The sequence below is a fragment of the Bos taurus genome, chromosome 17 (genome assembly GCF_002263795.3).
Source record: "Bos taurus isolate L1 Dominette 01449 registration number 42190680 breed Hereford chromosome 17, ARS-UCD2.0, whole genome shotgun sequence".
Taxonomy (NCBI): Eukaryota; Metazoa; Chordata; class Mammalia; order Artiodactyla; family Bovidae; genus Bos; species Bos taurus.
In genome coordinates this window covers 68505339-68522470 of record NC_037344.1, presented here as the reverse complement: position 1 = coordinate 68522470, position 17132 = coordinate 68505339, and the positions used below count along the sequence as shown (strand labels likewise).

The window sequence follows — 17132 nt, the reverse complement described above, 5'->3', positions numbered from 1 at the left end:
CTCCCCATCCGGGTGAGGCTGGCCGTGGCGTGCTGGCTTTGGGGACCCCACATAGTCCAGACTGGGCTGGACTCCCATGCCACCCTCTGAGCCTTCCCCCAGAACCACCATCCAGCTCCCCGGCCTCTTCAGCAATACCCCACCGTTATTCACAGCAGTGTTGGCAGCAGCCGAGCACGCTACACGCACGTCTCTCTGGTCTTCACCACGATCCCGCGTGTGAGGACAAGTGTCACCCCTGTGCACAGCTGGGGACACTGAGCTCAGAGCAAAGGGACCCGGGGTCTCCCCAAGCACAAAGCCTGAGGTTGAAGCCCAGCGCTGCCCCGCCCTGGCCGTGGGGTCCTGGGCAGGGCACATCCCCTCTCTGACCCCTCAGCGACGGTGATGCTGTCCCAGGGGGAGGTTTATACAAGGTGACCATGGAAAGCTCCTGGCATGGTGCCTCGCACCCTGCAGTTGCTCAAATGTTCTTTCAATGAAAAAAAGGAAACTGGGGGCTTGGACCCCTGTCTGCAAGACTCTCGGGCTCCTGGGTCTCAGGTGCCTGGGCCCAGGGCAGACTCCCCTGGGGGAGCCCTTCCTTACCCCACCCCCAGTTTTATTTCCAGCCTGTGGTGGACGGGGGCAGGGTGCTGTCTCTGACCCTCCACTTCTGGGCCCAGCTGGCTTTTAGGACAGTCACCACCAGCCCCTCCAGCCTCCCCTGGCCCAGGGGGACCCCAAGCAGCTGCCCCGGGACCCACCTGAGAAGCCTGTGGGCCGAAGTGCCATCCGCCGCGTGGCGCTGCCCGACCACCCGGGCTCCACGAAGCCAGGGGAGCCTGTAACTGAGGACAGCGAGGGTGAGGCCCTGCTGGCCATGATGTTTTGCTCTGTTCCCCCCGACTACTGTTGCCACAGCGGGGATCCCTATTCCCCTTGGTGCAGAGCAAGACAGAGGCCCAGAGAGGTGGGACCAGAGTCACACAGCGTGAGGTGGGCCGAGCTGCGACAAGGCTGTCAACCTGATGGGGCTGGGGAGGGGCTGGTGATGGGTGAGGGGAAGGCCGGGCGCTTCTCCAACAAGCCCAGCAAGCTGCCTGGGCTCAGAGCTTGAGCCAAGAGACTCGAGGTCGGCTCCCAGCCCTGCCGCTCTCGGGCCTGTGTGGCTGGTCCTCCCTGGACCTGCCAATGTTCCCATCTGTAAAATGGGGTCATGAAGCCCTCTGTACACCTCCTGGACTGGCACAAGGCCTGAGGCCAGCCATGCGTGCAAAGGGCCCACTGAGCACACGCAGGGGCCTGGCATGCAGTAGGCAGTAAATAAACACAGCAACGTCACCATCCGCCCTCTCCCTGCCCCACTTGGTAAGAAGACACCAAAGTGGATCCAGCTCTGGTTTTAAATGAAAACCAGAGGGCAGCTGGCTGCCTGGGAGGGTACAGGGGGGCCCATTCCAGGAGCCCACCCCTGTGAGGAGCAGCCCATTCGGGCTGATCTGGCTTTGGGGGCCTGGTTTTCTCCACAGCTGGAGGGTTGGGCTGGCCAAGCCAGGGGAGCAGGGCGCAGCTGGAGGGGCTTTGGAGTCAGCCGTGGCAACTGCCCCCTCTCCCCGCTACCCCCGGGCCTGCCTTTTAAGGCCACACAGTGTCGCCTGGGGGGAGCGAGACCCAAATAAGGCACGGGCCTGGCAGCTCAGAGCCAGGCTGCGGGTTGGTGCAGCGAGCGAGAGGCGCCGGGAATTCAAACCAGACGGGTCCCCCTGGCCATCCCCCAGCGGGGAGGCTGCCAGGCCCTCTCTAGGTCCCACCATGGGGCCCTCGTTCAGGCTGGGCCCGAATCCCCCATGTACCCTCCCCGGGGCCTGCGATGTGCCCCCTCGCAGGGGGTAAATCTCACCTGGGATGGAGGACAGTGGGTTGGCAGCCCACAGCTGGGGCAGGGCTTGGGGGCTTGTGGGGAATTAAGGCGGGTACGCCACTGTGAGCCACGCCCAGGGCTAAGAGCTTCACATAGCCCAGCTGGATCCTACAAGGTAGGGAATAATAGCAGCTAATGCTTGTTCAGCACTTAAGCTGGGCCCGGCACACCCTGAGCGCTTCTCAAAGACAGTCTTAACTCGTTGTCCTCATGAAGCCCTGTGAGTGGACACCAGTATCCCCTCCGCTTTACATGTGGGAAAACTGAGGCACAGGGCAGCTTGGTGTTACCACTCCTCTGCCCCCCAGGCTCCGATAAATGGATGAGCGAATATGAATCTCTCCCTCTGCGGGGGCAGCAAGGCAGAGGTGGAAGTGACTGATTGCCCGGCTGAGGGCTGAAGCCTGGACTGGAAGCTGGGTTAGTCTGATTCCAGGACCTGGCCTCCTTTTTCCTGGGCCACCCGGCACCATGAGTCCAGGTGGGCAGAGGCGGGAGGCCCAGTGCCCATCAAGGAGGCTGGCTCCTGAGAAGAACGGCCTCGGTTAAGCCCTCCTCATCCTCTTTGCTCCCAGGTGAAGCTGTAAAAGGCCACTGGCTGACTCTTTGCAGGATGTCAACCAAAGAACCGGCCATCCCCCCGACCCCAAGGAAGTGTGGGTTTTCTCTGGGATGAAGTTTGGCAGAGCATCTGCCCTGCCCGCCCTCCCCACCACCCTGCTATCGTCTTCCCTTTTTTCCACGGCACTTTCCACCTCAAAAATGTCATCTGCTTGCCAGCTCCCAGTCTGATCTCCTGCTCCCCCACCCCCAGGCTAGAATGGGAGCCCCACCAGGCAAGGACCTCATCCGTCTTGCGTGTGGCCGGGGAAAGTACCCAGCACGCAGTAGGGCCTCAGAAGCTTCACCAAACCTCTTACGGAGGAATGCATGAGTCACTGGCTGAAAATGAACGTAAAGCAAGCAAGCAAAAGGCAAAATACTGTGGACGGCAGACACAACTGTCTTGAAAATGAACATAAGTGTTCTAACATCATGCTAGGGTGTCCTTGAGTTATTAATCTAGAAACGTGTGGCTGGAAATTCTTTTTCAATCTACTTGCTTTGGGCCATTTCACCAGGAGTCAGAGAGAACTAGAAAAACTAATGAAAACATGGCCTGACCATCAGTGGAGACATAATTGGCTCAAAGAAACTGTGAGCTAAAATTTTAAAAAAAGAAAGAAAGTTTAAATAAACAACAAAAACTGTCAAAAACACCAGAAGATACTGGCTCTGGTTTCAAGATTCACAAAAGATGATCCCCTAAACTCCCCCAAATTCTAATAAATGGACAGAAATACTTTAAGAGTTGAGCCAGGTTGTAAATGGTGCTATTGTTTAGCTGCTATGTCCTGTCTGACTCTTTGCGACCCCATGGACTGTAGCCCGCCAGGCTCTTCTGTCCGTGGAATTCTCCAGGGTAAAATACTGGAGAAGGAATACATTTCTTTCTCCAAGGGATCTGCCTGACCCAGGGATTGAACCTGAGTCTCCTGCATCAGCAGGCAATCATCATTACCACTGAGCCACCAGGGAAGCCCAAATGGCCCTATACCACACAAAATTCCAGTAGGGAAAAAGCCTCAGGCTGGAAAGGTCTCCTGTAGGACAGAAATGTCACATCCCTCCCACTGGTGTTGAGTCAGGACCCCTGAAGCGGGCCCCAGTGGCTTGAGAACCCCCTCACCCTAGCCCGGTGGTCCATCCTGAAGGGCCCCTCCCCAGCCCCAATCTTGCCCTCCAAAGAGCTCCAGGCTAGTTTCAGGACCACACGCTCTGGCTCCACTATGGGACCCTGACTGGACCACTTCCCTGAGACCACATCCGCCACCTGGGAGATGCTGGCCAGCCCTGCGCGCGCGCGCACACACACACACACACACACAGCCTCCTCATTCCCACAGCTGCTGCTCCCATGTCTCCTCCTCCAGAAAGTCTTCCTGGACAGACTAGAGAACCCACTAAAGCCCACTCTGCCGAAGCTCTCATCACTCCACCCTGACCTCCACAGGGCCCGCGCCATCTGCAGTTTCTAGCCTTGTGGCCCCCCAGCAGCCGCCCCTCCACTGCCCAGTGTCTTGTGCTCGGTCTCAACGGTTCCTCATGAGAACACTGCGGCCCAGGGAGCAGAGGCTGCCTGTCCACACAGCAGGAGGGAGAAGGGGGCAAGGCACCCAGTTTAAATTCCCCCTCAGCGGGGATGGTATGAGAAGTAGGGGGTGTCCCTGAGCTCCACCTCTGACTTTCTGTCCGAGGGGCTTCTTCCTCCAGAACCCTCCCCCCAGGTCTGCTGGGTTCAGTGACCACAGACCTCCCCTGCCCAGCCCAGCTCCCCTCCTGGGAATTTACTCTGCAAATGTAAATATTTGCTACTATTGGCCTGAGTCAGGGTCCAGGGTCAGGGCTGGGGCTGGGAGCTCCAAGAACCCTCTGGGAGGCCCTGGTCTGTGTCAGTCCTGGGCCCCCCTGGGGGAACACGAGGTCCCCACTCACTTCCCGTGCATCCACTTAACGCCAGACTTATGCTGGGAACTGGAGAGACAGGATTAGTGATGGAAGGGTGGGGACTAACGGAGCCAGGCGGGAGCACCAAGGAGGTCACAGGCAGAGAGGACAGCCACTGCCCAGGCTCTGGGGTGGAGGAAGGCCACAGTGGGCCCTGGGATGAAAAGGAGGGAGGGCGAGGCTGGGGCACCTGGCTGAGGCAGCTGGGAGGGTGGAGGGGGGAGCCTCCTGACGGGGGGTGGATGTGACCGCGGGAGTTGGAGGTGGGGGCCTTCGAGCCCCCCAGATGGGAGTGGAATGGATGGGCAGGAGTGGAGTGGACGGCAGATCCGGGAAAATTCCAACAGCGTTTAACATGCAGGATTCCGAATCTGCGGAGTAAGACACAGGCTCCACTCTGCACCCCGCAGCTGGTCAGAGCGTGAAAGCTGTGCTCGGCAAGGGCCCAGCCCTGGGCAGGCAGAGGCCAAGCGGCCCAGAGGGCGCTTTCCTACCACGTGACCTTGAGCGAACTTCTTCCCTTGCTGTTCCCCAACCGTGGAAGACAAGGGCTGCGGGGGTCCACGGACAGGGAAGGGGCAGGTGTGGGGGACAGGAGCAGACAGCCAGGGGGCCAGTGGAGGCTCTGGGGGAGCCCACAGGGCGGGGCAGGTGAGGAGCCTGGATGCTCTGTCTGTCTGTCTGGGAGGGGCTGAGGCTGGCTGCCTCACTCCCGGGTGTCTGAACACACCAAGTGAAGCCCCCAGCCAGCATCCCTGCAGAGGAAAGACCCAGCTCCGGTGGGACTGAGGGCTTTAAATCTTGCTCTGACCACTCTCCCAGCCTCAGTTTCCACATCTGGACCTCTGGCACCCCGACAAGAGGACACGATGCAGATGAGGGCCAGCCTTGGTGCCCGGCATAGGGGACAGTGGCAGCTTTCCTCCTGTCGTCATGGTGACTGCAGGAGGGTCTGAGGCAGGGGCACGCTGCAGACCTCAGGTCTGAGCCCTTGGGAGAATTCCGGCCATGATGCTTACTTGCTGTGTAATACCTACAAGTGATACCCACACCATCTCTGAGCCTCAGTTTCTCCATCTGTAAAAAGGGGCCTGTTCTAGCCCCTTCCTCCTCATTGTCAAGAAGATCAAAGAGACCATCCTCAATCAAGATGGGAAACCCAGGGCTAAAAGCCAGGAAGTCTGCCGGCCTCACAAATATCAGAGACTAGAGGCCTGTTTGCCGAGCAGCTGACTGAGAAGGGGGGTGTCTCAGAGCTGGGAGGCAGCGCAGATCCCCCAGCACAGGGGGCCAAAGAGGAAAAGAAGACATTTATTAAGTAGGCATGGTGGAGATGTGAGTCTCTGGCCCTCTCAATAAGATACGAGACGGGCACCTCTCGATCCTGGGTGACTTCCAAGTAGAGATGGGGTCCAGAGGGGTGAAGTGACTTGCCCAAGGTCACACAGCAGAGCACAGCCAATCCAAGGCTGGATTCTGGAGTGATAGGTGTTTCTGTTCCCTCTGACTCACTCTGGGCCCCGCTGCCCCTGGTGAGGCAGCTCTTTGGCCTCAGGTCACGTCACAGCACTGGACAGACCACAGGGGCAGTTGTCAGCAGGGGAAACAGCTGGGGGCCCAGCCTGAAGCTGGCTGTCACAGGAAGGTCAGAGCCCGCTGCGGGTCAGCAATGTCCTCATGCTTCCCCACCCCGCCCCCCCATCCCCAGAGCAGTTTTCTAGATCACGCAGGCCTAAGCCTCCCTTTACTCGGTCTGGTCTTGTGGGTGGGGAGAGGCCCTTCCCGTCCCATTGGGTATCCCACGCTGCCCCCCTCATGGGCTGCCGCATCACCTTCACGTCCTTCCAACATCCCCGAGAGGCAGACTGCATGATTTTGTCCATTTCACAGGTGAGGACACCGAGGCCCAGCGTAGGAGAGTGCCCGGTAAGAGCACAGGGCAGCTCGGTGCCCTTCAGAGAAGGCGCGCCACCCCCACCCCCCACCCCTAAGTGGGCCCAAGTGCCGCCTAGAGTGCAGCCTCCCCTCCCCAGGCCGGCCTGACGCCCTTGCACAACCACTTGCACAACGCAAGGGAGTCCCCAGCCCGAGGCCACACAGCTGGAGTGTGGCTAAGCGGGCCTGGCCCAGGAGGCCCTCATCCCCAGGCTGGAATTCCAAGGTCCCACAGAGGGAGGTGTCAGGGCCAACCCCACCCCAGGCCTCGTCTCCCTCCCTGCTCACCCTCCGCAGAGCCCCAGCCCTCAGCCGGGTCCTGGACGCACGGCCTACAGCAGCTGGACTCGAGGACATGGGCGCTTGAGCATGGGCGCTCCGCACCTGTCCTTCAGCCCCGACTGCTCCGCGATGGCCCGACAGACCTGGGAGGGTCCGCCCTTGGGAGGGGAGCCGAAGACAGGGTAACCTGTGTCTGGGCAGGCCCTGCCTGAGCACAGGCGCTCTGCACCCGGGGTGGGGGGGGCCCCACACCCTGCGGGTTCGCCCTCTCCTCACCACCAGCATCTCTGCAGCCTCCTTGGCGGCAGCCCCTCCTGGCTGGATGCCCTCCTGGCCCCGGGCCCTTCTGCCTTCCCCGGTCACCCTCAGCAGGTTGGGGAGGGCTCAGTTCCTGGCTCCCCTCCCTCCCACACCTGTCTGGGTAACCACCTCTCCATACCAGTCCTGGGTTGCCCCTCCCTCTGGCTGCCTGAATCACCACCACTGTGTTGGGGGCTCTCCCACCCAACATGGAAACTGCCAGGCCCCTCCTGCCCTGCTCTGTGGGGAGTCTGCCCCCTCTCCGTGTGACTTCACCTCTCTGGGTCTCCATCACCCCGTCTGTGAGCTGGGGCTGCCACGGGCCCCAGGGAGGTGAAGGGGATAAGTCTCTCAGAAGCACCTATGACTGTAGCATCATGGTCCCTTGATTCTGGAACCAGGATGTGTCTTTTGACTGATACACACGTGAACGTGCTGCTGGGGGCCCCAGCGCCTCCTTCCATTAAGGGGCCTTCAGGCCTGGTTCTCAGGCTGGCTCTGGGCCCGTCCATCCTCCTTATGGCCATTCTTGGGAGCACAACTCTGGGGGCCCCCAAATCTTCCACTCCCTGGGTTCAGCCAGACCATGAGGGTGGATGCAGTCTGGACCGCTCAGCATACGCAGGCCCCCTGGAGGAGACGGCGCTCCCCAGTTCCCAGTTCTGGGGAGGTGCAGGCTGCCTCCTCTGCACCCCTGCTGGGTGTTCCACCCAGCCCCCTGAGCTGCATGCAGGGAAGGGAGTGTGGTAAGGGTGTGCCTCTGCCTGGGGCACGTTCCTCCCCAGGTTGCCCCGCTGGGTCCTCCCATCACTGAGGGCCTGGGGGAAGCCAGGCAGAACCCCACCACTGAGGACCTGCGTGCCCGTCACATATCCCGAGCCTTGGTTTCTGAACCTGCAGGATGGGGTGTAGCCATCCCCATCTTGCTGATCCTCCCCTGCGTCGTCACCACCTCCCGTGGAAATGTCCCCAAGTTTGGAGGAAAGGCTTGGGATGTGTAACTTCAGATTATGAGCCACACATCACTCAGGAAATTCCTCCAGGGGTCCTGACTGGGTCCCGTCAACACCCGAGGGACAGCAGACACCCACCATGGCTGTGCGACTGACCGGCAGCTCTATGCAGCAGCCCCTGATACACGTGCTGCTCTGACCCTCAGCGCCTACCGTCTGAAGGACAGTTTACGGCTCCTCCCTCGCACCTGAGGGGAGGCACCTGGTCTGGCCCCAGGCAGTCCTACCTTCCTCGCAGCTCGGCCCCGAGTGCCCGGGGCAGCACCTCCACTCACGGGCCGTCACCATCTTGTACATCACCTTGTACGTGGGTCTCACCACTGTCCTGTAGCTGAAAGAGCGCCCGGGTCACCCGGCTCAGACAGGGCCTCCCGCTCCCTCTCCCGCCCTCCGTGAGGACAAGCCCAGGGTCCTGGGATCCTCTGCCACTTCCAGGCCTCTCTGGAGCGTCCCTCCTCTTGAATTCTGGGCCTCAGCCCTTCCAGTCCGTCCCCAGCCCCTGGCCAGGGGTGGGGAATCAAGAAAATAACTGGACAGGAAGCCCTTGTGAGCTGGGCTGGCCTGTCCTCCAGCTGTGAACACTCACTGAGTGAAGGTGTGCGGGTGAATGGGGGAATCCTCCCCCTGGAAGCTCTCCAGGGTGGCCCAAGAGCCAAAGGGGGGGTGCCGGGAAACGGGCAGTGGGCCCTCTGTCCACCCACCCTTGGGGTCCCCGGCTTCCCCCCAGCCCCAGCTCTTCGACCACAGCAGGAACGCCAGCAGCTCCTGCTCCACACGGTCTCGCTCACCTGTTCCCAGGGCAGCTCATCGGCCAGGGGCAATTCTGCAGCACCCTCTGCAGGTAGGTGCCATTCTGCACGTGGCACGAGACAGTGCGGGTCACCACATAGGAGCACCAGTTCCTGAAACAGACAGGAAGCCTAGGGCTCACCCGCAGCATGCACTCTCTCTCTCCCTCTCTCTCTCTCTCTCTCTCTCTCTCTCTCTCGGGGAGCCTCAAGACTCCAGGCAGGGCGACCCGTGAGCCCTCCGAGCCCTTGGGCCCTGGTGGGAGTCTCCCTGCTGCTGCGGTTGAGGAGTGACTTCCAGAGCCCTGTGTGGGGGCGGGGGTGGGTCAGACAATGGAAACCTGGCCCTGGTGTCTCGACCCCCAGCCCTTGGCGTTTCCTGCGCCCACTCCTGCCGCGGGCCCCTCATCTCCAGGCCTTTGCTGGGTCCGCTCCTGGAGCACCCTCCCCCCGGTTCTCTCCTGGCACCTCCCACCTGCTGTGCTGTCACCTCTCCCCGAGTCCTCGCCCACCTCTGCCCCCATCTGAGCAGAGCGGTGGTTCTCCGCTCTGTATCCCTGTCACGCTGAATTCAGCTGGTGAGTCACATCCACCCCCTCCCTCCCTGAGGCATGTGGGAGACAGGCCCTGCCTCACTTATCCCCAGGTCCCCTCTGTGTGACAGCCGGGAGCAAGGTCACCACCCCAAGTGTGGAGGACTGGCTCCTTCAAATGCCACCGAATAATTATCCTGAGCTGCACATATTGAGCCCCGACTGTATACCAAAGGTATTTACATCAACTTTCCTAGTGGTTTAGTGGCTAAGACTCTAAGCTCCCAATGCAGGGGGCCCAGGTCCCATCCCTGATCAGGCAACAAGATCCCTCACACTGCAACTAAGACCTCAGTCAGTCAGTTCAGTTGCTCAGTCGTGTCTGATTCTTTGTGACCCCATGAACCGCAGCACGCCAGGCCTCCCTGTCCATCACCAACTCCCAGAGTTCACCCAAACCCATGTCCATCGAGTCGGTGATACCATCCAACCATCTCATCCTCTGTCGTCCCCTACTCCTCCTGCCCTCAATCTTTCCTAGCAGCAACTAAGACCTAGCAGAGTCAAATAAATAAATATGCAAAAAATAAATATATTTACATCATCTTCCCACAGCCTGAACATCCCCCGCCTCGTTTAATAGAGGGGTAAACTGAAGCAAGATTGAGGGCAGGAGGAGAAGGGGGCCACAGAGGATGAGATGGTTGGATGGCATCACCAACTCAATGGACATGAATTTGACCAAACTCCAGGAGATAGTGAAGGACAGGGGAGCCTGGCATGCTGAAGTCCATGGGATTGCAGAGTCAGACATGGCTGAGCGACTGAACAATAACAAACTGAGGCTCAGTGAGGGGAGAAAACTGTTGATGTTACTGAGCTGGTGCGTGGAGGGTCTGGATTTGAACCCAGGGATATGGATGCTCAGCCCTCCCCCCGCCTCCCTCCCAGGGCCCTGGGCTCCGGTCTCCTCCCCATCTCCTGGGCTACGGTCTGTGGCTCTGTGAAGGCCTCCGCCTGGGAACCTGCTGACCCCGGGCTCCAAGCCACAAAGGAAAGTCTGGAGGGGTGGGGGCTTGAGCTGAGAGGGTCACCTGAAGCGGTCATTCCTTTCCCAGCCCCAGGCCTGTGACCCTGAGTAGGGCTGAGGGCCGGCGAGCACCTGGAATGTCCCGCCACTGCCCCAGAAACCTAGCCCTGCGCCTGCCACCCCCACCCGGCCCACCTGGAGGAGGAAGTCTCTGGAGGGAACCAGCGGACAAACTCCCCATAGGACTCTAGGGACGTCCCTTCACTGTTCTGAGTCCCTTGGAAATCGACCCCAGAGGAGGAAACAGTCCTCTAAAGGCACAGAGGTGGGCGACCCAGAGAAGGGGGCCTCTGAGGTGCCCACTCCAATCCAGACGTCACCGGAGCTCTGCAGAGCCTGCGGCTGGTGTCCCCTAGGCAGAGGTGCCCATTTTTTTCTTCCTCCTTAGTTGAAATCTCCCCTGTGTGAATTGCTGTCTGGTTCCCTGGTTTACTGCTCATCAGTCCAATTCCCCTGTGTAGGGAACACCGAGCTGGTGACCGGCCAGCAGAGATTTTAGACAGGAGAGGACAGTCAGACCAGGTGGCATTCAAGGTCAGCCCCTCGTGGCCTTTATCTTGTATGGGGGGAGATCACCAAAAACTTTCCCACCCCTCTCTGGCCTTGAAGACCCAGCTCTGCTGTGGCCAGGATAAAACCGGAGCTCCTCAGCAGGGTCCCAGCCTGGCCCCTCCGCCCACTTTCCAGGGGTGTTACTGGCCTGGAGTCCACATTCCCCCACACTGCCCATTACCCTGACCGCTGGGACCCGCACACTTGAGCTGGCACTCTTTCTCCTTCCTGCCCTCCCTCCATGAGTGCCCTCTTCCCACCCCCGATCCTTGCAGACGAGATTCCCTCTGCCTGCAAAGCCCTCTCCCTGCTTCCGCAAACTCCTATCACCTTTTGAGCCTCCTGAGGCTCTAGGCACAGCTGGGCATCTGCAGGGTGTCCCTAAACCATCCCAGCCACTCACAGCAGCTTTGAGCTTTTTCTCCCCCACGAAGGTGCTAGGGGAGGGTGCTGGCAGGGATCGAGCCAGGATGGGGCTCAGCTTTAAAGGCGCCCAGGGAGGTTTGCTGAATGACGGAATGACTGAGGACAGGCAGTTGCCCTGGGTAGGGGAGCCTGGACCCGGGGGTTTCCCAGAGGTGGGCGTGGCCCCTGGAAGCCCCGCCTCCAGCCTGCTGCCCTCGGGCGCTTCTTCGCCCTCCCAACCCCCGCCCACCTTCCGGCATGCTTGGTGAGAACCCGCCTGAGACCCCGCCGCTGAGGCTGGGTTACCTCCTGTGGGACGGGGCGATGGCAGGGGCTGGGAGGAGACAGCACCCCTCTGCTGGGCCTGCCACTCCTGCCCACTCAGCACCTCCGCAGCCCCACAGGCTGCCGGGAGGAGAGAAAACAGGCCAGACCAGCTCGGCCTGGCACCAGCTGCCCCTAAAAGGGCCGCTTCCCCCCCCCTCCCCCCCCCGCCCCCCCCCGCCCACCTGCCCTCCACCCCCTGCCACGAGGGGCCCAGGGGACTTTGTCTCCACAGGGCCCAGGGCTGTGATCCGGAACAGTGATAGGGGCTAATTGCAGGAGGCAGCCAAGCGGGCTGGGGGCCAAGGGCCGTTATGAAAAGGAAAGGAAAGAAAGAAGACCCATGGGTGGGGGTGGGGTGGACGGAGCCCGAACCCCACACCGGAGTCCAAGCTCCAACCCTGGCCCTGCTGCTCCCTAACCTGGTGACCTCAGACGAGCCCTGGCCGGCTCTGGGCCTCGCTCTGTCCATCTGCACGTGGGGACAGCAGGACCTCCTCCAGCAGCGGGTGACTCACCCTAAGCCCCGAGCGCAGTGCTGACGTGCTTTTTGGTCGTTCTTGTTCCTGGACCATGACATGGGGCCCACGCCAGGAGGCTGGGGTCCAGGGGCTTCCCTGAGGGACACCAGTACTGCACCTTCCGTACAGGGTCGACCCCCACCCCAAGCCTTGACTTTGAGATCGTGACTGTTAGGCTCTACATTTTACAGAGGGGAAACTGAGGCCCGGAGAGAAGTCACCTACCCAGGTCACCCCTATGGGTGCAGCATTGGGATCTGAGCTCCCCGGGGAGAGGATGGGGAAGAAAGTTCTCCACTCTCCTTGATTCTGGGATTTGCCCAGAGGAAGCCAGTACTCTGCAAGGGAGGAGGATGGGCCAGGACGCCGGTGATGGCATCAACTCCAGAGCCACAGTGCTGAGACACAGACGGGTCATTACAGGCTGGAAGGGTCCTCGGAGGGGCGGAAGACCCCCCAGCAGGGACTGCGGGGGCGGACAGGGGCAAGACGAGCACAGGCAGCTCTGCACAGCCCCAGGCACCCTGGTTCCGGGGGTCTCGAAGTCTTGCCACATTCTTGGGCCTGGGGGCGGCCCCTTGGATGCTGTCCCGGGCCTCCCCCTCCCCAGGCACAAAGCCTCTTTTCTGCCTCTGGTCCCTCGGCTGCCAAGGGGCGCCTGGGGCGCGGGGCTGGAGGGAGGGGTGATGGGCGCGACATCCCCATGCCGTCTCCAGCAAGGCCCAGCGAGGTTGGGCTGGGGCCACAAGGGGAGGTCCTGGCAGCCCAGAACCACAGATTCCTCTAGCGAGGGTCCCCCCCCCACTTAACGTTGGTGTTGCAGGTTGGGACCCTCCTCAGAACCTGCGTGAGCAGGGGATGAGGGGAGGGGAGAGGGGAAGAGGGAGGAAACTGAGAGGGGAACTAAGCCCTGGAGCCACAAAGAGACCTGCCCAAGGTCACACGCTGAGTGGGTGACAGAGCGGGAAGGAGACCTTGCTGTGTCTGAGGCTGGAGCCCCTGATTGCTGGCCATGACCTGCAAACCCTTCCCGGCTCCCCAAGCTGACACCCGTGCTCCCTCTTCCAGAGAGCTGCCGTGGTGAAGGGAACACTGGATCTGGGAACTGACTGACTTAGATTGAGGTGCTGTTTCTTCTCTTGGCCTCAGTCTTTCCATCTATAGAATGGGAGCAACAGCATTGCCTACAGGGCTTTTGTGATGCTCAGGCCACTCTGAGCCTTCAATGACTGGGTGACAGCCCCACAGCCACAGTCCTGCTCCCGCACGGGGAGCCCTGCGGGGAAAGGAGCCCAGGCTGGGAGGCAGTGCACTGGCCGAAGGGCAGTGCAGGCCTTACGCCCTTCTCAACCGTCATCCTGAGCTTGACACTGGGTATTCCCAGGTCAGAGTCTTGGTCATTCTGGCACCTGGGACCCTGGGGGTTCACGTCCTTGCCCTTAGCAGGTCATATCCCCTCTCTGAGCCTCAGCTTTGTCTTCTATGAAATGAGGACCATACAAATGTGTGCCTTCCTGGCAGTCGGAAAGGTTCTGGAGGGGGACAGGTGCAGGTGAAATGCCAGCCCAGGTCAGCATGCGCGGTGGTGGCTGTGACAGCGGCCAGCATCAGTCCCCGTCTCAGACAACTGCACCTCTGGCCTCTGACATCACAGCCACCTCTGCCCTCCAGCCCTGCCTGCGTCACCTGCTCTTGCTAGCCCAGTGGGTACACGCTGGCCCCTGACCACTGGGAAAGCGGAATTTCTGAAAAGAATTAAAGAATTGAGGCCATAGGGGGTGGGGGCCCGGCAGGCCTTTGAATGGGATGAAAAGGCCCGGAGAGGCCTGGCTACTCTGTATTGTTTGCCTCAGACAACAGCAGTGGCTGGCCCTTGAGAGGGGACCGCAGCGGGGGCAGGGGCTACAGTCAGGACCAGGGCCTGGGCAGGTTCAAACAGTGTCACCAAGGCCAGAAAGACACAGATTTGAATCCCGGTTCTTCTGTCAGTGCTCAGAGAGCCTAGATTTTTGTCAATTCTCCAGGGCCTCGATTTGCTCATCTGCTAAATGGGGACAAGTCTTCCCTAACTCATTCAATCCTTAACACTGCATGTAAAGGGCCCCCTGGCTGGTACTAGGGGATGCTCCATAAACACCACCAGATAGAATGTTCCCTGCTCTTGAGTGACGGGCAGGAAGACAGAGCACTCCCACAGCACTCAGTCTAAAATGCCAGGTCCCTGGGGGCCGACACTGACCCTAGGTCTGTGAAACTCCACCCGTCTTCTTCCTTCGAGGGAAATAAATAGCTGGGATACTAAAAAAAGCCAGGAGCAGAGTAAAGGGGGGAGGGTCCCCCAAGTGTCAGCTAGAGGGTGATCTGGGCTTCTCCTACGTGCAGGGAGGGGGCCCTGCGGAGGGGACGAGGAATCTTGGGGTTTCCTCCGTCGTGTCCCTTCCCCCTCCCCTGGGGTCCGGAGTTGAAGTGGTGGGGGCTGGAGAACGCTGTCGGGGGCTGCTGGCTCTGGATACGTGAAGCAGAGGACCCCCGCACGGCCCGGAGCTCCTGCCAGCTAATGAGGCCCACGGTCCCTGCCCCCACCGGGGCTGGCAGTGAGGTGGGGAACCGGGTCCGTTTCCCAATCCTGGGCTTGCACGGAGGTTGGGGGCGGGGGTGCCCCGAGTCCTGATCCCCAACCCCGGGCTGGCAGGACACTGAGGTGGTGCAGGGTGTGGGGGTCAGCCCTTACCTGCGCGCAGAGAACGGAGCTCCCCCGACGCTCCACGCGGCGCTCCCTCCTGGGAGCAGGAGCCCGAGGCAGAGCAGCGCCCAGGCCCGCGGGCCGCCCATGCTGCGCCCGGAGCCCTCCGCGCGCGGCCCCTCGCAATCGCCCCCAGCCTGGCGTGCCCGCTCGCCCGCCCGCCCGCGCCGCCAGCCGCCCCGGACGCGCGGATCCCGGTTCCCAGCGCAGCGGCGGGAGGGCGGGCGGGAGGCGGGCGCGGGGCGGGGGCGCGCGTTCCGGGCCTCGCCCGGCCCCTCCGCGCGGCCCCCCGCCCCTTGCGCCGCCGCTGCCAACCCGGAAGGAGCCCCAGGGGGCCTGACGACCCCGCCAGGAAGCCCGCCAGGTGCCCACCTGAGCCTGGTGCCCTGCGCTGCTTGTCCCTTTTGGGGGCGGGGTGCCAGTTCCTAGGTGCCCAACCACGTGTTGCAAACTGAGGCCGAGCCACGGTCTCTGACGCAGCCAGGACCTAAAACCACCAAGCCTGGGCTAATGATGCCAGGGGCCTCATCCCCTCTGGATATTTTTGAGGGATCCAGTCATCGAGGCAAGAGGGGCGGTCCACTTATGCAACAAAAGCTGCCCAAGCGGTGCGCTCCACTGTGTGTGGGGGCACCTCACCTGCGCTTCTCGTTCTCTCTCAGTTTAATCTTAAGACCACTGTGGGTGAGGTGGGCACAGTCATCCCTATTTTAGAGAGAAAAAGAGGAAGGCCCAGGCACTTGTAGCCCCCCCTGGGAGAAGAAGACCTGGGCTGACCCTATAAGTCAGTGTCCACTTTTATTGCTGTTTTACAGATGGAGAAACTGAGGCCAAGAGGAGATGTTATCTACCCAAAGCACTCCATGAGTGGTCAGATCCAGGCCTCCTGACTTCAGAGGGGGTGTCATCTCTTTAGCACAATCAAGGAAGAGTGCAGACAGCATTTGGTCGGGGCCTGGGTCTCCCCATCTGTGATACTGGAAGGACAGGCTTAGGGTGGAGTTACTTCATCTGGGGTGTATGGATGGGCTTCTGGGCAGAGGGCTGTGAATTCCTCCAAAGTGTATGCCAGGGTGGTATGTGTATATGACACATGTGTGTGCAAGCGTGGTGGGGTGTGTGAAATGTGTGATGTCTGTGTGCGTGTGTGTGATGTATGTGTCTGTGACAGGAGTGTGTGTTTATGTGGAGGGGCCATAGCTTTCATCAGAGGGCACCTAGAACCTTCCCAAACTCCAGAATAGTCTCTGACCTCCCCGCTTCTGCCGGGACCGACAGGTTCAACCTCTGGTCAGGGAACTAGATCCCACATGCCTCAACGAAGAGTTCACATGCCACAAGTAAAGATCTTGCCTGCCTCAACAAAGATCGAAGATCTGGTGCAGCCAAATAAATACATAATATATATATATATATATTTTGAAAGCCGAACACCCCAGATAGCACTTTGAAGGGCACACAGCTCATTAGGAAGGGAAAGTACTGGGCAGTGGCTTCTGTCCTGGGAGGGACCCGGGAGGACCACCGAGTGAGGAGCACCGCCACACCTGTTCGCAATGCGTCTGAGATGCTCTGTGATGAACACATGGGCTCAGTCGCTCAGTCATGTCCTAATCTTGGCAACCCCATGGACTGTAGCCTGCCATGCTCCTCTGTCCATGGAATTCTCTAGGCAAGAATACTGGAGCAGGTTGCTATTTCCTACTCCAGAGGGAGAAATATCAATAACTTCAGATAACGTAGATGACACCACCCCAGTGGCAGAAAGTGAAGAGGAACTAAAGAGCCTCTTAATGAAGGTAAAAGAAGAGAGTGAAAAAAAAACCTGGTTTAAAACTCAACATTAAAAAAACTAAGATCATGGGATCCGGTGCCATCATTTCATGGCAAATAGATGGGGAAACGATAGAAACGGTGATGGATTTTACTTTCTTGGGCTCCAAAATCACTGCAGATGGTGACTGCAGCCATGGAATTAAAAGACACTTGCTCCTTGGAAGATAAGCTATGAAAAACCTAGACAGCCCATTAAAAAGCATAGACATCACTTTGAGAAAAAGGTCCATACACTTAAAGTTAAAGGTTTTTCCAGTAACTATGTACAGATGTGAGAGTTGGACCATAAAGAAAGCTGAGCACCAAATAATTGATGCTTTCAAACTGTGGTGCTGGAGAAGACTCTTGGCAGTCCCTTGA

General features: G+C 60.0%; 2 protein-coding genes across 4 annotated transcripts in view; both read right to left on the bottom strand.

Annotated features, from left to right (window-relative positions):
* EMID1 (EMI domain containing 1) overlaps positions 1–15108 on the bottom strand; it is a 40230-nt gene extending 25122 nt beyond the window's left edge. For all 3 annotated transcript variants that reach the window (NR_103815.1, NM_001278654.1, NM_001101867.3), the window contains 4 exon segments: positions 747–830; positions 8208–8311; positions 8769–8882; positions 14925–15108. Coding sequence is in view for 2 of the 3 variants with exons in the window: in NM_001278654.1 (NP_001265583.1) it covers positions 747–830; positions 8208–8311; positions 8769–8882; positions 14925–15025 (403 nt within the window). In the remaining variant the exon portion in view is untranslated.
* The window catches only part of KREMEN1 (kringle containing transmembrane protein 1), a 99436-nt gene continuing 91099 nt past the window's right edge, over positions 8796–17132 (bottom strand). Inside the window, exon 12 of the mRNA XM_059876427.1 lies at positions 8796–8882. The gene's annotated coding sequence lies outside the window, so the exon portion shown is untranslated. The remainder of the gene's footprint in view (positions 8883–17132) is intronic.